This window comes from Archocentrus centrarchus, chromosome 17 (genome assembly GCF_007364275.1).
Source record: "Archocentrus centrarchus isolate MPI-CPG fArcCen1 chromosome 17, fArcCen1, whole genome shotgun sequence".
Classification (NCBI taxonomy): domain Eukaryota; kingdom Metazoa; phylum Chordata; class Actinopteri; order Cichliformes; family Cichlidae; genus Archocentrus; species Archocentrus centrarchus.
Window position 1 is genome coordinate 27379275 of NC_044362.1, and position 24198 is coordinate 27403472.

The 24198-nt window shown below is 38.5% G+C and overlaps 2 protein-coding genes across 2 annotated transcripts in view; one reads left to right on the forward strand and one right to left on the reverse strand.

The window, feature by feature from the left end:
- Nucleotides 1-209: 209 nt before the first annotated feature.
- On the reverse strand, nt 210-3647 carry LOC115795616 (zinc finger protein with KRAB and SCAN domains 5). Its single transcript, XM_030751603.1, has 2 exons — nt 3186-3647; nt 210-1234 (listed from the first exon to the last, which is right to left on the reverse strand). The coding sequence occupies exons 1-2, from the start codon at nt 3460-3462 to the stop codon at nt 330-332; spliced, it is 1182 nt and encodes a 393-aa protein (XP_030607463.1). The 5' UTR covers nt 3463-3647; the 3' UTR covers nt 210-329.
- Nucleotides 3648-6134: 2487 nt separating this feature from the next.
- Nucleotides 6135-24198, forward strand: part of LOC115795614 (dual specificity testis-specific protein kinase 2-like) — a 37186-nt gene continuing 19122 nt past the window's right edge. The window contains 5 exon segments of the mRNA XM_030751601.1: nt 6135-6525; nt 12189-12633; nt 12950-13063; nt 18297-18418; nt 21184-21232. Coding sequence (XP_030607461.1) covers nt 12511-12633; nt 12950-13063; nt 18297-18418; nt 21184-21232 — 408 coding nt within the window. The 5' untranslated portion in view covers nt 6135-6525; nt 12189-12510.

A 24198-nucleotide genomic window follows, 5' to 3' on the forward strand; every position in this document is an offset into this window, starting at 1 on the left:
TCTTTAACATTTTCTGATCTGAACAGACTCACCATAGCTAAAGGTTAAAGACCAAGTTGGGTTTTCTGTATAACCTGCCAAAAATCAGTGTTAAAATATGTTTTAGAAATCTTTAATCTAGCAGTTCTTATGTACTAGTTTTAGTACTTACAACCCAAGCTGACAAAATTTTTGTTTATTTGAACAAAAAAAAAAAAAAAGAGTGCACAGTAAAATCTGTCTGCTACATTATTTTTTCCAGAAATATCAAAAGACAAACAGAATTTGTTAATAAATCTAAATCTAAAAGCCACTTGGATATTTCTAGCTTTTCTCCAAAATCTACTGGTTTAAACTGCATTTTGTGTAAGAGCCTCTTTGTGAGTCCGTTGATGGGTGCGAAGGTTACTCCTCTGAGAAAAACACTTGCCACATGTATCGCATGTGTACGGTTTCTCTCCTGTGTGAATTCGCTGGTGAATCTCCAGGTGGCTGATACGATCGAAGCTCTTCCCGCAGAACGGGCAGATGTACCACTTCTCTCTAATGCGGCGTCCTGCAATAGTTTTGTGAAACTCTGGGTCATTTAAAAGAAAGAGTCTGCTGTCTGGGTTAAAGGGTGACATGTTTTTAGTTTGTTGTTGTTTTTCTGAGAGGAATCTAATGGACATCCCCCTCTCTGGGTGATTTATTGCTTCTGTCGGTTGACTTGGCTGAGACTGGCTGAAAGTCACCGGAGCCCTTGGTTTACTTAATGCACCTTGAACTGTCTCATTGTCCCGTGTGAACCTGTCAGAATATGCCGCCTCTGCTGAATTATCAAAAATGTCCAAGGCATTTTGAATGAGCAAGATTTCTGAGTCCAGATTTTGAGACAACTGTTTTGGTTCGAAAAAGCACTCAGAGTCATCGGCAGTGTCGCTGTCGCCCACTGAAACAGTCAGCCAGTGCTGAGACTCTTGTTCTTCCACAACCTCAGCAGGTTGGTGGTTCAGATTCATCTCACGGGGACCTGCTCCACTGTTAAGGTTGTGATCCGAGTCCACTACCTGCTCCACAATCTGGACGTCATCCTCGTCTTCTAGTTTGACTATTAGGTCTTCATCATCTTTGCCCTTGCTGTCAGATTTGGGCTGCTCACTGCATTTCTCTTCTGGCTGAGCAGGTGGTGATGTCCTCTGGTCTGGTGACGCATCCACCTTATCTTTCAGGCTCTGATCGGAAGACAAGGTCTGGACTGACTCTATTGTAGGCCCTGAAAGGACATGGCAGGTTCATTTTCCTTTAACAATTTAAACACAAACACAAATTTTTAAAACAGCCTTGCTTTGTATTCACTGCACCAGCAATAGAGGCAGAAACTACTGTCATTTATGACAGGTACCCAAACAATATACACCTGCTTCGTTACAGGTCTGTCTGAAGACGCCACTTTGAACACTGATAAACTGGTATCAAGTGGTATCAAGTAAGTAATGGGCAGACATGCTGATAATTTAAAGTTTTTAGCTACATGCATAGTAGCACATACAATAATCTACTACAAAGAAAATCAGCAAATCAGTGGACAAGTTAGAACCAGAATATATTTGACTTATTTTTCTACAAAATGGCAAAAGTGACAACAAATTTTTTGACCTGTTGACAAATGAAGTAAATCTAGCAAACACAGCCCTGTTTCTTATCTACACACCCAAGTCTGAAAATTTTGGGATGCTGCATAAAATGTAAATAAAAACAGAATGCAATGATTTACAAATCTTACAAACCCCTTTTAGATTCACAATAGAATACTGAAAACTTCAAATGTTTAAACTGGGGCATTTTACTATTCATGAAAAAAAAAATATTAGCTCATTTTAAATTTGACTGCAGAAACACATCTAAAAAAAAAAGCTGGATCTTTTGCAAGTCTTTAGACCGTTTTCCCACTGATATCTGCTGAAGAGGCTGTGTTGCTTCATCTTTCTCGCAGCTTTTTCTTTTTTCTTATTTAGGAAAACTGTGTGTGTTTGTGTGTAACTTTGGCTGTGTTCTCTGGATCATTATCATGCTGACATATACCTCTCCTGATAGTCATCTTGTGAGACAATATTTTGGTGAGCCCAGTGAGCTGGCTGTTGAGAACACTGGCATCATTTTGGACAGGGATCTCAGTTTTGACAATCATATTAATGAGGTCACCGGAACTACTTTCTACTGTTTCAAAAAATCCCCCCAAAAACATCAAAAGTTAGAAAATCCCTATCTCAAACCGACTGATAAATGGGTCCATACTGTAACGCTCTATTTGCATGAATATCCGAATCCAATGATCAGACTTCAGCTCATTCAGAATGCAGCCGCCAGAATTCTTGCACATACACTGAAATTTGAACCTACTACTTGAATTGTCTTTAATATCCTTCTAAAACTCTGCCTACTGACCTGAGCCAATTACAACTGCGTCTAATCAAACTTAAAACATTTTCATTCTCACAGGCTTACACTTAACAGTGTGTGCATGCACATGTGGATGTTAAATTATACAGTATTTTGTTTCTTTGTAAAGTTTTGTTTTGTTGGTTTTATTGCCTTAAGGCCTAGTAGACCTACACAGGTTTTTATGTTTTTATCTTTTATGGTGAACACATTGAGTGTACATGGAGTTTGCATGTTCTCCTGTGTTTGTGTGGGTTTTCTCCAGGTTTTCTGGTTTCCTCCCACAGTCCAAAGACATGCTACCTAGTGGGGTTAGGTTAATAGGTGATTCTAAATTGCCCATAGATATGAATGTTTCACTGTGCCTATGTGTTAGCCGTGATGTAGGCTGCCCCTGCATCCAGAAAAGGCTATCATCAAACTCATTGATGACACAGTTTTAAACTGTGAATTAAATGATACAACAGAAAGGGTATCCTTACGTCTGCTGCACAACATATTTGCTAAAAATTTCTCTTGTGCACATCCAAAAACAGAAGGTGCTGTAAAAGCAAACACTGAATAATGTCATAGAGAAATAAAGCTCTTATAAGACTGAACAGGAGACATTATGAACTGTTTGGAAACACTGTACTTTAACAAACACGTCCTCACATGTGCCCGCACATTATAGTGTGTTATAAACACTTTACAAAGGGACTTTTTCCATGTATTGTGTGTTAAACTGTGTTTTAAAAACAAGACAAGGTCTTATTATCCTTCGTTTGTTCCGTGGTTGTTCTTACCATCACCGGCGGGCGGCAGCAGCTTGCTCTGCTGCTCTCTCTTGGAAAAAGATGATGAGGAGTTATTTGTAGTCTGGGACCGGCTCGCTAACCGCTCCTTTTCCATCAACAACAACTTTCTGTTCAGCGCCTCGATTTCGCTCTCTCTCCTCCGAAGCTCGACTTGGACCAAAGCGAAGCCGTCCTCCCACAGTTTGCTGATTTCCACCACGGCTGCTTTAGCTAGCATCTCCATGATCGAGGTTAACTTGCTCTGGAAAGCCACACAGTTGGCCATTTTCCCCGCGATCAGCTGCTCCGCTGTACTGCAACGACGAGGCAGGATGTAAAACGGACTCGGTACGTGGGGACAGATAACACAGAAAGAGCGAACTCACCGCTGTACTTCACATCACAAATGCTCTTTGAGGTGAAAAATATGGAAGTGTAATCCAATAGCAACAGGAAACTGGGGCGCTCACGTGACGCTGATGTTTTACGGTATCCCTAATGGGTCAAACTTTGTGTTTGCGCTACAGATGCTTCAACAAACAAAAAAACGTTTTAACATTTTTCATGCGTTCTGTAATAAATACAGGAGTCAAATCATTTTATGCATGCGTTATTTATATTTTCCAGGTTTACAGCTTTTTGGAAATGAGGGTGTACATTATAAGCCAACGTGTATTATCTAATTCTAGTTTCAATTTTAAGTTTATGGATATTTTGACTCAATTGACCAGGAAGAAATGAAAATAATACAGGTTGTAAATTTTGTTTTTATCCAGTAACAAAATCTGAATTTCATAACAGCATAAGAAAAAAGAAAAAAGATAATGAAGAAGAAGAAAATGTGGCCAGATCTCACCCAGTCATGTTAATATTTGTCATGCGGTGCTTGATAGTTAGACCCTAATATCAGGGCATACAGAAGGAGTGACTGAGATACGATGAGATAAGGTGCACTAAAATGCATCAACGCCTACTCAAACATTGCTACTGTGCAAATAAATAGAGACCTTTCCTTTGGAAGTTATCACAAAATTTCACCTAGACCAAACTGAGGTGTGACACTTGTTTCTTGAACTTCTGAGAGATACACTACACTGTATTATTGTATTGCCAAAAGTACTCACTCACCCATCCAAATCACTGAATTCAGGTGTTCCACTTCCATGGCCACAGGTGTATAATAGCATGTCCAGTCATGAAATTTCCTCGCTACTAAATATTCCACAGTCAACTGTTAGGGGTATTATGACAAATTGGATGCAATTGGGAATGACAGCAACTCAGCCACAAAGTGGTAGACCACTTCAGCGGATGCTGAGGTAAATAGTGCGCAGAGGTCACCAATTTTCTGCAGTCAGTTACTATAGACCTCCAGACCTCATGTGGCCTTCAGATTAGCTCAGGAACAGTCAGTAGAGAGCTTCATGGAATAAGTTTCCATAGCAGAGCAGCTTCATCCAAAACACTGCATCATCAAGTGCAATGTAAAGTGTCAGATGCAGTGGTGTAAAGCACATTGCCACTTGACTCTAAAGCAGTGAAGACGTGTTTTCTGGGGTGATGAATTATGCTTGTCTGTCTGTCAATCTGATAGATGACTCTGGGTTTGGTGATTACCAGGACAATGGCACTTGTCTGACTGCCTTGTGCGAAGTGCAAAGTTTGGTGGTGGTGGGGGTGGGGGGAATTATGGTGTGGGGTTGTTTTTCAGGAGTTGGGCCCGGCCCCTTAGTTCCAGGGAAAGGAACTCTTAATGCTTCAGCATACCAAGATATTTTGGACAATGTCACGCTCCCAACTTCGTGGGAACAGTTTGGGGATGGCCCCTTCCTGTCCCAACATGAACGTGCGCAGCAGTGCACAAACAAGGTCCATAAAGACATGGATGAGAGAGTTTGATGTGGAACAACTTGACTGGCCTGCACAGAGTCCTGACCTCAACCCAGCAGAACACCTTTGGGATGAATTAGAGCGGAGACTGTAAGTCAGACCTCGTCCAACATCAGTGTCTGAATTCACAAATGTGCTTCTGGAAAAATGGTCAAAAATTCCCATAAACACACTCTTAAACCTTGTGGAAAGCCTTCACAGAAGAATTAAAGCTGTTATAGCTGCAGAAAGTGGGCTAACAAAGTATTAAACTCAGTGGATTAAGAATAGGATGTCACTCAAGCTAGACAGACGAGCGAACACTTTTGCCGATATAGTGCATGTCAACAGTGGATTGATGTGCTGACTAATTTTGTCCACTAGATGAGGCTGTATTTCCACGAGAGTGCATAAAAGCTGGTGTCATAGCATCTTCCTTTCTTTTTTTTTTTTTTTTAAAACGTCAGAATAAATGAGATCTATTTAATATATGGTGCTTAAGTTTGTGATTAATTTTCCAAATACTAATCAGATTTAAAATGTGACCATAGCAAATATATCTCAGTTCTTGACATTTTAATGAATAAAATCACATGTGCTATTGAACAATAAGTCATCAAAATTGTCTTATCAAAATTGGATGGATTTAACAAAAACAGTGGTGCTTGAGATTGCATTTGTCAACTAAAACAGTCTATTTTGCTGAAAACGTTTGCCCGGGTGTGACTTTTTATTTTTAAAGAAACTAATATAAGTTGTTAGGCAGTCAAAACCACAAACATACTTTTAAATGCCTAAGACAAATACTATACAAATATAGGAATTAACTTAATAATAGGCCAGTTTGCTGATAATTTCACTTAGGTCACTCTTTTAATTTTATATATTGGTAGATTTCTCTCATTTCTCATGAAAATAAAGGATTACACATATTTTTATATTATTATTTATTACTATTATTATTTTTGAAACGTTAATTTTTTTTTATATTTAACAAACGCTCTCGGAAGATGGCGCATGCTCACTGGTTCCCAGACGTGACAATCAAATGTGGGCGGGGCTCAGTGGGAGTTACTTGGATGAGAGACGAAAGAAGACTGAGCTGTCAAACACCAACAACCGACTGAAATATTATCCCGGGCGGTACAAAAACAAGGTCCTTTGGTCATTTGTGGATACATGAACGACCGACGCAGACTCTGAATTGATTGTGATATGAATTCGGACTTTTCGGTCGTCGCGACGAGAAACTTCTTGTTTTGCGTTTGTGTGTGTTTGCAGGATCCAGGGGCTAATGTATGTTAGCGCTTTGCTTAGCTCGAGTTTTGTTGACAAACTAGCCCGTCCGCTAGTCGCGGAGCTAGCCTCGCCATCAGCCCCGCTGTCTCGGCCTTAACTGGACGTTTTCGTCAAATGACACCCGGTAAAGCCATGAAACCGAGCTGGCGCTGTTACTGCAAACACATCTATGTAAAAACAGGTGAGTCAGCTGAACTCGAGGGGAGCACACGCCAGGTTTGATTGTTACTTCTGTGGTTTGTTTACATTTCTCTGGCGGCCACAAAACACTTAAAACAAATGAAGACATGCTGATCAAGAAGTTGATATTCCTTAAACTATTCATTTGTATTTCATGTGACTCGAATTGTGCCTTTTTTTTTTTTTTAAATACTCGTACTCTTTATGGCACTCAGGTGTACAAAGTAGGTTTTTTCCACGGTATTTGCCCCCTGGGTTTGGTCATTATTTCAAAACTCTGAAGAATGACAGGTATGCATAGGCTCACATATCGTTGCAATAGATTGTGGTCAGATAAGCTGTTATTTTCTTTTGTTAAATTTGACTTCTTTTAAATTCTTTGCACGTCTGTTCCAGTGAGCTGGTGTCTATAACCAAATCCAAAGAAAGACCTGTCAGATCGCTCAAATCATGAAAATTGTTTACAGTAATTATTATTAGAGATGATCAAGAATTTTTACAATGCCTTTGAAAGTAATGAGAACAGGTCTGTGTTCATTACTGATGCATGTGTATGCAGACATCTCTCACACATTCACTCACACCCATTTAATTCCTCTCGCTCCTCAGAGACACTAACCCTTGTTGCAAACCTATCATTAGAACATCATTTAAGTGTTTTTTAATTTTTTTTTATTGCTGACATTTTCTATTAGTCTCTAATCCATCGAGACACAGCTGGATGGTGTTCAGGCCATCAAACTACTGTTAAAACATTTGGCCTGAGGCTGCTTTGGTGATGCCCCATCTGTTTTAGAGTAGCAACAGGCCACAATTTACGGACCCCCCCAAAAAAAGGCCGCCTTTGAAATTTCCACCCTTTTCCATGCCTTTAGTGTGGTGTCTTTTAAATGCATGCCTTTTGGACTTGCAGGCAACAGGGTATAGTTTGGAAACAAATATAGTTATGAACTCTGGTGGTTTGCCGGTATTTTCGTTTTATCATTTCCAGTGTGATAGAGGGTTATCGTATTACTGAAAATTATAGCTTTATATAGTATGATCTTATTTTTTAATTGTACAAAGTCATGTGGTGGTATTCAGCCATGGTTGATTTCCCCATAACTGAGCTGTTTATATGGCAGGAAGTGATCCTGAATGATGTGTTTTTTGTTTTTACCTAATGAGTAGGCATTTAAATTTTTTATGGTTGTCACTGTCTTTTGCATATAAAAAAATAATTCCAAGAATCATTTTAACCACCCACTGTATCTACTCATTTGTATGTTTGAAGTGTTGGTAAGTATGGGAAGTTTTTATTTGTCAGTTAGGGCAGCTTTGACCACTGATGTGGGTGTGTGAATGCAGAAGCTCTTCTCTGTTGCTTCTTCGTTATGAATTTAGGGTGAATTTACGGTCTACTTGCTGACCTATTCTTGTCTACTCAGATACAACGTAGTTGTGATGTGTGTGTCTGCGTTCTTGCTCTTGGATGGAAACCCTACTGAAATTAGATAGGAACGCTTAGGCCTGGTACTTGTGGCTTGCATTTTTCTTGGCACAGGCACTTTTATTCCTGCCGTACCGTTTCAGCAAGGCATAAAATGAGGTGTCACTGCTGGGGGAAAAAAAAAAAGAAAGAGGAGGGTGAAAAGCCTTTTAAGGATGTGGCTGGGACAGAGAATGATCTCAGAAATTGTCCAGTAGCTCTACAGTAACTCTCTAAGAGTCTAGTGTCATTGCTGTTTTTAGGATCTGATCTTATGAAACCTCATCTGGACCCAACATTTGACTTTTGTATTTCTGCTTTGGTGTAATGGACCTCTTGAGTATGTTCATTTAACTGCACCTGTTTTAAGCTTTGTCTTTATTCCCTCCAAACACAGAAAAGTCAGAGTACATAATGACAGGTTTTGTAGTATTAGTGGTAATGTGAACTCTGACGTCTACGTGTGAGCTCATTGTACTTAAAGGAACCTGTACTTAAATGAATAGTTAAACCATAACACCTAGTCTTTGTTTACTTTCTATTCATCAGGGAAGAAGTTGAAGTAAAATTTCCACATTAGTGCAACATTATGTAAGCATTTCTAAAACAGCAAAAGTGGATGAGAATAGGGATGCAGTCTTTGTTTAAAAATAGCCATTACAGTTTCCTGAAACTCAAAGCGACATCATTAAACATCTATTTTTTATTTTTTTTTAGTCTATTCACCAGTTCAACCCCCAAGCTTTTCAAGGTTTTCTCTGTTAAATAAAAATACCAGGGCATGCCAGTGTCTTGCGTATATATTTTCTTTTCATCATTTCTAATCTCATAAGCTCTGGCCCCTCTGTGACCCTGTTTCTAATCTCATTAGCTGATTATCAAAATAGTTGCCATTTATTTTTGTTATCAAAAATGGGTTCACCTTTAGAACATAGTTTTTTCCAATGTGGCAATAAGTGATCATTAAATGATTCAGACTTTTCAGCATAAATAAAGTCATGCTAGCAGTGAGTGCTGGTGATTTTGCGTGTATTTAAAATGTAATGAATAAATGTGAATCTACTAGAAATTATTTAGAGTTAAAAGGGGAGCTCTCCCTCAAATAAAATTTACACATTTTTTACCTTTGTTCTATTTTTCATTGAGATTATTTTGGTGTGAATTGCACAGTTTTGTAAATATCAGCTCTAGCAATGACTTCCTTCTCTTTAATATAATGGAAATAAATGGCACTTGCCTTCTGGTGCTAAAAGTACATTCGAGGAAGTCAGCAACAGTGTCTCTTTACAGAAGTCATGACTCAGTTACTATAAAAACATGCAAAATAAATTTTGAGCAGTTTAATTTAGGAACTACTTTCTGTTTTACCTGCCATCCATATCACTATGCAGAAGAAAACATCCATGTTTGTGACTAGAGGCTAGCTGCATGCCACTTTTGGTGACAGATATAGGTAGTAGAAAAAAATATTTCCTATTGCACATCGAACTGCTCATAGTTTGAGTTTTATTATTTATTATTATTATGACAAGAAAAGGCAGACATTTTTAAAGCCTATATCTCAAAACCTGAACCATTTGCACCAAAACTAGTGTAGAAGGATTTTGGGGTGAATTGTCAGAATAAACTGTGATGAGAAAACACACCTTAGATTAAAAATTAAGTGATAATTACAGTATACTACATTAAAATTTAGGTTAGACAGGATAGGTTTGCTCAAAATAAATACATTACCTGTGTTCTTGCGCTGCTTTGCAGATGTTATCAGTCTCTGCTTTTATAATGCAGATTTGATATCATTTGGCAGGGCAAATGGGGGATAATGTTAGTAAGTAAAATAAAGTTTTATTTGTATAGCACCTTTAAAGATGTATATCACAGACTGCTAGAACATATAAATACTGTTGTGAGAGCTCTGTTTCCTTTGTATCCTTTGATCCCATGACCTCAGGGACCTGCTGGGTATGTGTCAGTGTAAAAGTTCACTGGTGTACGCTGGTGTCTGTCCATGCTCTAAAAGTTAAAACCAGAATCTTAAATGGATGCTGATGTTATTGGGGAGCCAGTGCAACCGAACTGGCAACTGTGATTACTTAGAGGACTTAGTCAGAAACCTTGCAGCGATGTTCTGAACAACCTGCGGATGTTCCAAGGAAGCTTTAAGACAAGTAAACAATGAGTTACAATAATCCAGACGTGATGAAATAATGACATGAGAAACAATTTGTGTCAGAGGGTGACAGAATGGAACTCAACTTGACAATTTTTTTTCAGTGATTTAAAACAAGCAAACCAGAGATTTAATGTGAGCATCCAGAGTGAAAGCTGCGGCAAAGGTTATCCCAAGGTTCCTGATGGAAGATTTGGCAAATGTGTCCGGGGCAGCTGGAGTTTCCATTACCTTAGGGACAAATCTGTCAGGGGCACAAACAAGGACTTCTGTTTTCTCCTCATTAAGTTGGAGAAAATTGTCAGCCATCCAACTTTTAATAGAGTCTAAGCACCTATGCAGCATTTTGGGGCTTAAAAAAGATATACAACTGAATGTTTTCTGTGTAGCAGTGATAAGAAATGTCCTTTAAAAGTGTCATACTGTGCACCATGTCATGGTTTGTAGGCTTCTGATTGGCCAGCATTTCTGTACACTTAGGGTTGTATCGACACCTGTTGCTTTCGACAGAGCTTGACATTGTTTTTTTGTATTTTCATGTGGAGGCAGATATTTTTCAAAATGGAAAATCCCCAATGGCAAAATTCGTGGTTTGAAATAATTCTATTGATGTGAATACATTCAATCCATAAAATTGAAGTCTGGTTTCAAACTCAAAAATCATTTCCATTTCTGACTTCCATTTGGCATAAATGGAACAGACTATGGCCAACCATTGTTATTTTAATGTAATTATGCCAGTGTGGTGGAGTCTGTACATGCATTTTTTTAATTTCTGTTTTTTTTTTCCCCTCCCATTCTGTTTTGTTTCTGCCTTCTAAACTTCTGCTGCATTTTTGTTTTTTTTTTGTTAAGGTCAAAAATTGTGGAAAAAGTGGTTCTAATCTGTACACACAGAATAACCTGCATTTAGGGAACAGTAATAAGGGTTGACTAGTTGACCCAAATCACCAAACTGAACCATTGTAGATCATGCTGTCAGGTCAGGTTGCTTTTATGTCCATGTTTGTATAGTCTTCTATTTGCAAGTAGGATGTCTCATATTGATTTACTTTGTTGGAAAAGAAATGACAAATAATTGTGAAGCAAAAGTGGGCAATGGAAAAAAGGTCCTGTCAGGTTATATCTGCTTATAAATTGTTATAGAAGATATTTTTGATATATAACATTATCTAGAAATTGATCTGGCAAGTAGTTTATAGGTAGGTGCAGTTGTCCTTATTACATACTAATCAACTAGTCATAAGAGTTTTACTGTATGAAAGGTCATTACTCCTTACTGAACTTTGTTGTTATTCAAAGGTGGCTTCATGGACTGCTCTGTTCAACAGTTATTTATAAGATGCTCAGTCCTCAGGGTGATTATTCAGTTACTGTTGATACATAAGATTTCAAAAACTCTTCAGTGGAAATGTACAGCAAGCGCAGATTTTCTGCTTTTGACTTTAGGCAAAGGAAGGCATTTTTCAGTGTAGTCTTCAGGCTATAAATCAAGAAAGATTTATAGCCCGGCTCAACATGTTTTTTTGGTTTTTTTTTTATCAACTAAAGAAATCTCCCTCTGGCGTGGAGTGCTTTTGAAGATATGAAAGCCACATTGTTTACAGGCATTTAAAGACCTTTAGCCACAGACGTGTTTTCCTGTTCGCCTTTGTACCCTGCTGACTTTGTTTTGGATGGCAGAAAGGTCCAGGACCTGAGCTATTCCTTGGCTAATCTCCCGTAATTGGACAATGGGCCCCTATTACAGCCATTACATTTGAGCCTGTTGAGTAATATTGGCTTGTCTCATCCCTCCTGAGGCAGAACCCAGCCTATAGTTGCAGTTGCTTTTAAATACCTTTGGAATAGCATGATATGATAACATGATAAAAAAATAAATATTAAAAAGTCACGTTTTCATATCGATTAATAGCTAAAATTGATATCTATTGCTCAATCGATTGATACACACAGATATATATAGATATAGATATATATAAAATCTGGCATAGGGGTTACTCATCAATTTTCTTTCTTTCTACAGGTCTCCAAGGACTCACCATATCTCTGTCAGACATGTGAAGTCCTTATCTGTGTGGACTCACCGGTTACAAGCAGTGATGATCTGGATTACTAGGAAACTTCTTGGATCCAGCCAGGGTTTGTTACGGGGGACACGTTAAGCAAATTCAAAAACAGAAGTCTATGTGTCTGATATACTTTCTCCCACGACACAAACTGTCCAAATACTGTTCTGCCGTGAAACTCTCGGCACTGTTAAAACAAACCAGTTCACTTGTCATGCGGGTACATTACAGAAAATCACTTATAATACCCTCACTGGTATCACCATCTTTCACATCATCATGGACCGGAATAAACGCAACTCCATTGCTGGGTTCCCTACACGACCTGAACGCCTCAATGAGGACAGAGACGATATCGGAGGGGTAGGAGCGTGCGAGATGGGAATGGGTCCACCTTTGCAGGTCAGTTTTTAAGGTTCATTTGTCACATATGATACACTATACAGGGCTCGCGTGCACTGAAATATTCAGAAAGCCAAATTAGAGCTTTGACAACATAATATGAACAGATTGGACAGTGTTTTAATCCGTGCTTAGCTATAGGTTAGTGGCTTTTTGGTTCAAGTCAGTATTTATATTCCCTCATGTGCTTGTGCCAGTTATGCCACAACCTTTTTCTGCCCAAACAAGCAAGTTGTGGTATGGTCCTACAGCTTACTCATCAGATAAAATATTTATTTTGACCTCTCTTCACCATTCTGTGTTCTGTGTTCTCCAGGTGTCCTCTCCGTCATCCTACAGAGCCCTCATCAGTGCCTTCTCCTGTCTTACACGCCTTGATGACTTCTCCCGTGAGTGGATTGGCTCAGGATTTTTCTCTGATGTCTTCAGGGTGGGTAGAGATCAGATATTACACCCTCTTTAAGTTCTCTCCTCAGTCTTTTCTTGAGTGGCTTCCCTCAGTTTCCTGTATCTTATTTTATACCCTTGCTTCATCCATCAAGAGTGTCAGATTTAACCTTAGCTGAATTCTTGACTGTTGGTTAATGACATAGTTATGTAGAGTCCTGTGAATTTATTCTTTTTTTTTGTTAATTTAATGTCATTTTTAGTTCAAGTCAGACTCCAATCACTTACAGGATTATTAGCTCTTTGACATTATTAGTTAAGCTTTGCTAAACGAAGCCCCATAAGAAGAGATATTTAATTTTGTTATCAAACCGCCATGACAGTCATAAATTTTGTGCACTACACAGTGTGGTTTTGATAAGCAGTGTGATTACCCATCTAGGAAAGGAGCTGAGTTTTATATATTAGAAATAAGTGATGGTAGACTAATGGAGCATTTTAATTTTTTGGTTTTTAGTGTAACCTCTACAGGAAGATGCATTCTTCTTTGGGGATTTAACCAGAGGCAGACATTCAAGACTGATCTGTTGTTTCTTAAAGGCTTAACATGCAACTGTGGGGCAAGTGTTTTGTTATCTTGTACACTGAGGGAAATCTTATACAAGCAGGATAAGGCTCACATTCAGTTCACACAATTTCATTTGTCAGAATATATAATTTAATTTTCCTTGTCAGTCTTTGTATATTGGAATTTCAATATGGCCTTAGTGCAACCGGATTTGCCGTGTATTGTACTGTATGCAACATGAGACCTCCAGTGGAGATGACCTGCTTTGACATTTGGTTTCCATTGTGTCCTGGGTGGGCTGATTAATGACACTGTTGTTGGTGTCTGACAGTCAATGGTGTTTGAGTGATGTGTGTGTTGTTAAGAACAGCTCAAGCTGATCCAAAAGATTTGTATTGGAGCAAATTGACGCATATTATAATGGGTGTTTATTAGCCATATGAAGCCTGTCTATTTGTCTATTGCAATCCATTGTGCACTTGGTATGCCAGCTGTCAGAAACATGCCATTGTGATCTGTGTAATAGCGCTGTAACATATTCATAACTCACAGTGCTGCAGCTGGGCTAAAGAGTGGATCAAGAACAGAAAAACCTAACACTGACACTTAATGATTTTAGATACAGTTACAACATGTTTCAGTGAGAGGAAACAAGCATAACCACAGTGAGATAAATATTGATCACTTTGCATCTATGCTGCTGTTGAAAATTCATTTGAACATCAGTATTTTGTTTGTGTTGGAGATAAGAAGGGTGTCCAGTTTCTGTCCAAAAAGTCTGTATAATACACTTTCTTGCTCTGTCTAAAGATTTAGACAGAAGCAAAGCTTGTGAGCCAAACTGGATACAGATGGATTTTAAGCTTCCAACCTCCAACAGAGTTGCTTCTAGCCTGCAATTCAATTCACTTTTATTTATATAGTGCCAAATCACAACAACAGCTACCTCAAGGCGCTTTATATTGTAAGGTAAAGACCATACAATACTATAGAGAAAACACCAACAATCAGATAACCCCCGTGAGCAAGCACTTGGCAATAGTGGGAAGGAAAATCTACCTTTTAACAGGAAGAAACCAGCAGAACCAGGCTCAGGGAGGGGCAGTCATCTGCTGAGACCAGCTGGGGCTGAGGGGAGAGAGACAGGACAAAAGACACAGTGTGGAAGAGAGCCAGAGATTAGTAATAACTAATGATTGAATGCAGAGTGGTGTATAAACACACACAGAGTGAAAAGAGGTGAGTGAAGAAGAAACACTCAGTGCATCATGGTAAGCTCCCAGCAGCCTAGGCCTATTGCATCATAAAAAAGGGATGGTTCAGGGTCACCTGATCCACCCATAACTCTAAGCTTTGTCAAAAAGGAAAGGTTTAAGTCTAATCTTAAAAATAGAGAGGGTGTCTGTCTCCCGAATCCAAATTGGGAGTTGGTTCCTCAGAAGAGGGGCCTGAAAGCTGAAGGCTCTGCCTCCCATTCTACTCTTAAGTATCCTAGGAACCACAAGTAAGCCAGCAGTCTGAGAATGAAGTGCTCTGTTGGGGTGATATGGTACTATGAGGTCTTTGAGATAAGATGGGGCCTGATTATTCAAGAACTTGTATGGGAGAAGAAGGATTTTAAATTTAATGTTGGATTTAACAGGGAGCCAATGAAGAGAAGCCAATATGGAAGAAATCTGCTCTCTTTCTAGTCCCTGTCAGTACTCTAGCTGCAGCATTTTGGATCAACTGAAGGCTTTTCAGGGAGCTTTTAGGACAGCCTGATAATAATGAATTACAATAGTCCAGCCTAGAAGTAATAAATACATGAACTAGTTTTTCAGCATCAGTCTGAGAAAGGATGTTTCTAATTTTAAAGCTATTGTGCAAATGTAAGAAAGCAGTCCTACATATTTGTTTAATATGTGCATTGAAGGACATATGCTGGTCAAAAATGACTCCAAGATTCCTCAGTGTTACTGGAGGCCAAGGTAATGCCATCCAGATTAAATATCTGATTAGACACCATGTTTCTAAGATTTGTAGAACAATAACCTCAATTTTATCTGAATTTAGAAGCAGGAAATTAGAGGTCATCCAGGCTTTTATGTCTTTAAGGCATCCCTTCATTTAATGTAGGTTTCACCTGAATCTCCAGATATTCTTTTGTCCTTTGTCAGAAAAGACTGTACAGGTTAGAGAAAAGACAGTGGAAATAATAGAGTACTGATGACAGGCTCAAGGAGAATGATGGACAGGTAGAGGAACAAAAGGTGGTGAAATTAGTGATGATCAGAGCTGAGGCAAAAGGAGGGGTTTGCAGGGGAGGGACAGATTCTGCTGGGGTGGTGTGGAAAGACTGATGAAGGGGGATGAAATGTGGTGCTTCAGAAGAGGTTTTAGGTGTTTATCGAGTACAAAAGAAGGCAAGAACAAGGGCTGCCGAGGAGATGAAGAGGAGGGGGATGTAAGGATTGATTATAGCTTCGGTTTTTTTGGGGGGTGGGGTGGGGGGTGGTAAAGGGTTTGTAGAAAGACACTGGGGTTATGTTTTCCATCTGAGAGGAGAGCAAGAGAGGTGGAAAAATGTGGAGAGACAAGAGAGGAAGATGGGGGGAAAAAAAAGCTACTCCTACAGGGGGATGATGATTACTTGGGCATGTTGGTTTGCTGGAGCCCACAGAGTGGAGAAAAAGGGGGGATGAATGCAGATGGGGGGATGTGAAGAGTGAGGAATTGGGGGTTCGGACGGATGTGGGGGAGGAGGCCTTCAGAGGAGTGGCCATCTGTTGTTTCTGCTGTCCTGTGGTGGGGACTGTTGGCTCTTTTAGCCAGGCCCACTCCTTTGAACTTGAACAGACATTTTTTGTTTGTGCATATCTGAGAAAAGTAGATACAGAAAACTCTCACAGTCTGAATTCAAGTTCATGATCCGTATGGATATATATATATACTGTAGAAAATGGTAATCATCTTGCACTAGAAAAATCTCTAAATAATTAACCTACAGTATAGAGGTAGAGTTGTCATTCTATACATTTTACCTTCATTGTTGATGTTGTCTATGCAATCCATATTGATTTTTGTCCTGGTTGTCAAGCTTGAATCCTGCTGCAATTGATACCACCTATCCTTTGTGTCAATGTGGCTGTGCTAATGGAAGATAGTGAAAGAGCAATTGTTATAAGATGACAAATCTGTCCATTCTATTTTTTTTAGTCATCATAAGAGTGGTTTTGGGTGAACTGAAGGTAGCAGTTTGTTATGATTAGTCAAAGATGCAAGCATTATGTGCTGATGTGCTGATCAGTTTACTTTTCTGAAGGGCAAAATTGTTACTGTAGGGTGCTTTTTACATTTTTTTTTTAAAGATGTATGCACAACAAGATTTATGCACCCACCCATGCAAAAAAAAAAAAAAAAAAATTCAGCAGTTTCAAATGACTCCATTTATTAATTGTGGGTTTCTTTTACTAACAAACCAAGTATACTGTATTAAGCCACTGTCCATAACCAAAAACAGCAAGGCTGGTCAGAACTGGTCAAAAACTGACCAACCTTGGCCACTGATCTAGACGGCAACCTCTGTTTCTTGGTTAAATAACTGCGGCAGCATTGTTTGCTTAATGGTGGCAGGTTTTACCTAACAAAAAATGCACTATGCCTCTTACAGTAACATCAGCCGCATTGAAACTTTTAAAATGTTCAAATTAAATGTTTATTTAAGTTGCAGTAGAATAACTGAAAACATAACTGCCATACTAATGTGACAGGAAGTAGCTCTGTTTTGCATGTGTCCATGAATAATTTCTGGAGCTCTTGATGATATTTGAATAGTTGCTTTTTGACTGGAGCTTGTCTCTCGTTATATACAGGAGGATCAGTTCAGGCTTTTGAAATGACTGATTTAAAACTGAAATGTTTCTGAAAAGCGCATGTGTAGGTAGATAGATTTGCATGCAGCATCTTAGTCATTTGATGTGCTGCCACCTGTGGTTTGCACGTGAATATTTCCTATTTGCATGCATGCGAGAGTGCATTGAAAAGAACGGAAATTCTTGGTAATTTTTGCACTGTGTTGTGGCATCTCTGAAACCTGTGGTGTGAAGAACTAAGGTCATTTTATTACTTCAAAGACTGTCAGGAATTTGTTGTGACCAGTCAGTGACAAATAAATGTTAGTAGACTGTAAAACTTGAGAAACAAGGTTACTATTGTTTTAATTATGTTATGTGAAACCATTTGTACTGTTTAAAGTTTCAACAGGAAAGGCTTGGCCTTTGACCTTTGACCTTTGGCTCCAGCCAACCATGGATGGATTGACTATGATGCCACAACTATGAAACAAATCAATGGGAACTAAACCCTCATGCAAAATCATACAAAATTGATTGTGCACCACTGAACTGACAGTTTCCTTTGTCATGGCTGGTCAGTATTGACTGACCTCATTTCAGTTCTCTTTTATGTGCTGCCTTCTTTTTCGGCTTCCTTTGTTTTCTTGTTGCAAGAGCCAGTTTGTTATTTATTTTTTTTAGGTTATAATTGCAGAAGAGCTTGGTTACAAGCTGATCATGGCCTTAACTGTTGTGTTCATTTTAAGTATTGTGCAATCATAGTTTTTGTTGCTATAATAATATACTGAATCTGGCCCAAATATTAAAGGATGAGAGAGTGTTTAGTTGTATTTGAGGTTAATTGAATGCATTTTCATTTGACTGTTTTCCAGGTACGTCATCGAGCTTCAGACCAAGTTATGGCTCTGAAGATGAACAAGCTCAGCAGCAACAGGGCTAACATGTTGAGAGAGGTCCAGCTAATGAACCGGCTTAATCATCCAAATATACTCAGGTTAGTAACCAAATAAGAGACTAACTTATTATTTCCAGTGCTTAAAAAAAGTTAGCAGTATCTGTGTTGATTGCATCTTAATTTTAAACCGAGGCTGTTCCTGAAAGCCATATTAATGCAGCTTGTAAAATAAAGCAAGCAAAATAATGTGGTTTTCTGCTTTGTTGTTCTAGATAATTATCGCATTTTGACGCAACAACAGATTGTAAGAAACACATTCTTAATAATGACTTAATATGTTTTAGATCATATTCAGCACAAATTACTTCATGCAGAATACTTCTGTAATTTCTGCTAACACCTGCCTGTGTAATGATAAATTTATAGTCTGCCTCCCCCTTCACCAACACTTTTTTCTGTCACTTACTCATGCGCTTGTGGTTGTGACCTGTTTCCTTTGGGGTTGGCTTAAAACTGTGTCAAACATAGAGCCTATTAACAATGGATTTTCTAAACTGCCAGCTCCTGTTAGGGTTTCACTAGATGCCTGGAGGCAAAAAGCAAGGCGAGCCCACCCTGTCAAAGGGAAGGGTAAAGGCAGACGCTATAAACAGTCAATCACATTTTTTTCAATTATCTGCTCAGTGATTGACAAAAGAGAACTGGCAAAGGAGACAAAGTGTGATAAAGTTGGTGATGCCTGTGGTCTTTACTGTTTTGTGATGTCTCTATTTAACATTTTTCAAGCTTTGACTTGAACAGAAACCATCATCCATCAAACCTTTTGTTTTGAACCTAACATTAAATTAAATAAGTAGAAAGCCTGGTGAGCAGGGTCCATCCATAGACGCTGCAGGTACATCGCTCAGCCACAGATACCTGCTAATTTGCACTGACGTAGAAATAAAGCATTTACTTCCTGATTAATACATAAGTGTAAGCCTTAAAAAGGGGAGAGTGACAGAAAAAGATTACTCTGGACTATCCTTAGTGGCTAAATAGTATAGTGTAGTAGCTCAAATGTTTGCCTAATGAGCGAAAGATCCCCAGTTTGATCTCTGGAGGAGACTGATCCATTAGGGACTGCTTCAGGAAGGGCATCCAGTGTAAAAGTCTGCCAAATCAAACATGCGGATTTACCCGCTGTGGTGATTCCCTTGTGAATAAGGGAGCAGCTGAAAGTAGCCTTTTCACTCCGTACTGTTATTTTGAAAGGAAAAATTGGATACATGGAGCAAAGCCTTTTTTGGCTGTAAAGTTTGTCATTTTAACATGGGAATCTGTGGGAATCGGCTAACTTTTCGAGCCAGCCTCAAGTCGCCATTTAAGGAACTCCCATTTTTGGCACTTCTGTGCTGGCTTCATTTTTCAGCACCACAGGTTGCAGCCTGGTCAGAACCCATGCATCATGGTGGAGGTGCTTTTAAGTTCCACCTTCAGTAAGAATGAACTTTTTGATGATCTTAAAGACAAACGATCTTCAAATTTCAGATTTGAACGTGCAATTATACTGCTGTCTTGTCCTTTAATTTCTTCTATTAAATTTCTTACTAGCCCCATTGCAATAATTAAATATTTTTTAAATTTAGATTTCATTTTTTTTAAGTTGTTCAGGTGCAGTTCTTATCCCCATTTAAACTTCTTCAAGCGGCATCTATTGTAAAAAGCAAATGCTCTACAAATAAATTTAGCTTTCATTTTACAACAGGTAAAAGCAAAGTGGGTACACACAATAAAACTTTCAAGATAAGATGTTATACCAATTAGAGTGACTGTGTTGCTCCAAAATCAGATTGTTGTTTTGTCGTCGTAGTAAATATTTTACATTCTGCTTTGGGCCTCTGTGTGGGAGAGTGTGTATTTATGGCCATGCACATGTATGCATAAATATCTTTGTGTGTTCACAGGCACACAAGCACACATATTTTACAATGCCATCTTTGTTAAGCGTGCCTTGTGGATTGAGTGTCTGTGTGTTAACAAGCCTGCACTGAGGGGGTCTTTGTTAGCTATAGTCCAATAAGGAACCACAGAGTTGACCTTTTCCCTGCCTTCAGAATTATGCGGTCCTCAACTGAGTTTGAACAAAGTTGGTTCATGTGTAGCTCTGAATATAAACACACACAAGCACATCATTAGACTTCAGGGGAAGGAGTGCATGGGCCTCTCTGGGTTAAAGATATTTTCTCGCCTTTCAGGCTTGTAATGATGAATAAAAAGTCATAAAATTGAAAGAAAAACAAACTGTCATCAAGCTAAACTGAGGCAGCTTTTCTGCATAATTAAAAAGTTGGTTACTGTGGGAGGAAATTTGTTTAATACCAGTCATCCAATTTGTCAGTGATTAGAAAACCTACACACAAGAGAAGGCTTATGGCAGATTGTGTGGTTGTGTTTATTAAGAGTTTAAATTTTGAAGGCATGGCAGAGGGAGAAATGGGAGGAATGCAGGTGAAGCAGCTGAGCTGTTATTATCTTGCTGTTATGAGACAGTCTCACAGTAATCGCCTGTCCAGTCTTGCCTACTGGAATTTTAATCTTTCCTAAACTGTTCTTGCTGCTTTCTTCTATTTACTTACAACAAAAAAGTGTTTGATTCTTGAATTTTAATACTAGTTTAATAGATATTTTATACACAGTATATAGGAAGTGATTGAATTAGGAGGAACTGCTTGTTTGCGGTTTGCAAAGGTGAGAACATGTCTCTGTAAGTGTCTCAACCACTGACTCATGAACTGTTTCGTTTTTCCAGTTTTCAAGTCAAATTGTGTTATGAAACAAGTTTTTAATAACAGCTTGCTTTTGCATTGCTTCTGTTTCTCTAGGTTTAAGGGAGTGTGTGTCCATGAGGGTCAGCTCCATGCTCTGACAGAGGTAGGAGAGCATGTACACAAATGCAATATGTGAGATCAAAGTGTGCCTGCTAATGAAAGGTTGCGCACTGGGGGCACCTATGCTGTAATTCTTTGTGTTAGTCTAATGTGTGTGTTCCTATTTATTTTCAAGTGAACCTGTAATCTGTGAACACAGCACAGTAGTTTTAACAAGCCTGTAAGACTGAATGTCCTTAGGTGTGCGTAACACTTGGCCTCTGTGAGTGTGTGTCTGTGTGTGTCTGTGTGTGTATGTGAGTAAGAGGGAGGGAGAATTTGATACAGGAAGCTAATATAGTTTTCCTGGGATGCTAAATGTTTGGATATTAGGGTTACAAGCATTTTTTTTAACTGCTCATAGCCCTACTTTTAGCCTGTGTATGTGAAGAGTGAGAAATATAAATACTTTTGGTTGTGATAGGCATTGATTAGTTGCCAAAAATGTCTGATAAGCAGTTTACTTATTTGACTCTTGAATGAAAGGATGAGTTGCACAGAAGATCGTGCCTTAGTCTCCAGGTTATTAAGAATAAATTCAATGTGAAACAGAATTCCTGTAGCATTAATGTTAAAGTAAATGACCTCGTATTACCAAGGTTTGTTTTTTCTTTATTCATTGTGAATACTCAGTAGTATTCACACAGAAATCTTTGCACTAAAACATGGATTCTAAATATCCATCCATTTTCTTAACTGGTTATCAAGTGTAGACTCACTTCCAGCCTGTCACAGGGCAACAGGAAGGTTACACCCTGAACAGATCGTTGCCAGTTCATCACAAGATTCTGAATATGTAAATATTTAATTAGTTACTAGTTACCAACTCCATCCATCCATTCTCATCTGCTTATCTTGTTCAGGGTCATGGGGGGGCTGGAGCCTGTCCCAGCTGTCATAGGGTGAGAAGCGGGGTACACCCAGTACAGGTCGCCAGCTTATTGCAGGGCTAACACAGAGAGACAGGCAACCATTCACATCCATGGGCAATTTAGAATCACCAATTAACCTAACCCCAGTAACTGCACGTCTTTGGACTGTGGGAGGAAACCGGAGTACCCGGAGAAAACCCACGCCAGTCACCAACTGTCTGTTGTTGTTTTTTTTTCTCAAGGAAATCAGTATATCAAGAAAAAAACTGGATTCTCAAACATTGCAAACTGTTTAGAGGACAGTTTTTAAACTGCTGCTCAGACAAAAAAAAAAAGATGGGGCTTTTGAAATTATGAAGGGTGTTTTCCATTATTTTTCAATGATTTGTTTTTCTTTAAGACAGCAGTAAAGGCTCTTTACTTCAGTCTCAAGGCTCAGGGCCTTCAGACATAGATTTACTTGCCATTTATATCACAAAATGTTTTAACAGGACAAGGCTGTTTGCCCTGTTATAACCCCTAACCTCGAGAATACCAAATGATTAATTACCTCTGCCAAGGAGGTTATGTTTTTGATAGCATTTGCATGTGTGTGTGTAGCTCAAAAACTTTTGAATGAATCTTGATAAAACTTTGTAGGGGTGCAGAGTGGGGGTCATGCTAAAAATCCAATCAAATTTGGCTTACATCCACCAGAGTCTTCAAGGTAAACTTGATGATTTATTGGGCAAAAATTGACAAAAGGTCTTATAACTTATAACTATGGTTCCTACAAGTGTGGTGTGTTTTGCCAACATATATAAAGTACCATATAAATATTTAAAATATGTCACATTTGACCTCTGACCTCACTTTTGCATTTCACTTGACTTGACCTAAAATGGGTTATATCTTTAAATAAACTCTTGTTGAGAGAGCATGAATCCACAGAACTAAAAAACAATTATACTCAAAATTAAGTGCATTAAAATGGGTTTCAACTGGCCAAATAACAAAAGCCTGCACTTTGCCCTTGTTTTTACTGCACTACAAATTTATTCAAGTACATTTAAAAAGAACAAAGAAAACAAAATGAATACAGTATATACAAAGTACAGTATTCTTCACTTAAAGGTAAATACTGCCCAGAGAATGAGCTGCCTCAGAGTGATTCTTGTTAAGTAATTCATTTACAGATAGTAATATTATGGAAACCGCAACTCCTGTTTTCTTGCAACAGTATGGTTGCCCTCTGTTGCTTAATGCAGTGTAAATTAATTATTCTGCAGACTGACTTGTCACTTTGTTTATTTTATTTTATATACATAAACTGACCGACCACTCATTTATAACAGATGCACTAATTTAAATCTACATGAACATTCATTTATGATTAAGATTAAGATAGTATTTATTTGTCACATGCACAGTTATACACAGTACAATGCACAGTGAAATGTATGCAGCGACACGTCAACAGTTCAGCCAGTGATGAGCCACATCTTCTATGTAAATCATTATAGTTGAATTTGCATGATATATTCAATTACATGTAAATTTGGGCTGATAGCCATGGTTTATCTGACTCTGAAGAAAGCACACACTGTTAGAGATGCTCCCAGGCTCACACACATGTTCTAGAATCAGAATCAGAATCAGAATCAGAATCTTTATTGTCATTGTACACAGAAGTTGCACAACGAAATTTAAAATGCATTCCTTTTAGGTGCCTCAGACAATAAATAATAAAATAATAAAAATATGAGTGATAAAAATGATTACTAAAATACAGTGCACAATAGTAAATTAAGACGAATCGTAAATTAGTAAATTAGTAAATTAAATTAGTAAATAGAAGTAGTAAATAGTTCTAAATTAGTAAATAGTTCTAAATTACACTGCTGTGCTGCATAGTGAATGTGCATATTGTAGCTTTGACAAATAGAGACTGACACCAGTTTCATAATAGAACACATCTTAGGATACTGAATTTACACACATTTGATACTTGGCCATGCTGCAAAGGGAAGTGCTGCATTATAAGAAACATGTAAATATACATACACTCTGTGGTAGATCTTGTATTCCTTCTGCAGCATAAACAGATCCTGTTGTGCCG

What these genes read in the sequence shown, in the direction of transcription:
- LOC115795616 (XM_030751603.1), bottom strand. Translation starts at nt 3,462, where the DNA reads ATGGCCAACTGTGTGGCTTTCCAGAGCAAGTTAACCTCGATCATGGAG. An exon ending in GCTGCCGCCCGCCGGTGATG is followed by an intron (nt 1,235 to 3,185) that starts GTAAGAACAACC and finishes ATGTCCTTTCAG; the next exon opens with GGCCTACAATAGAGTCAGTC.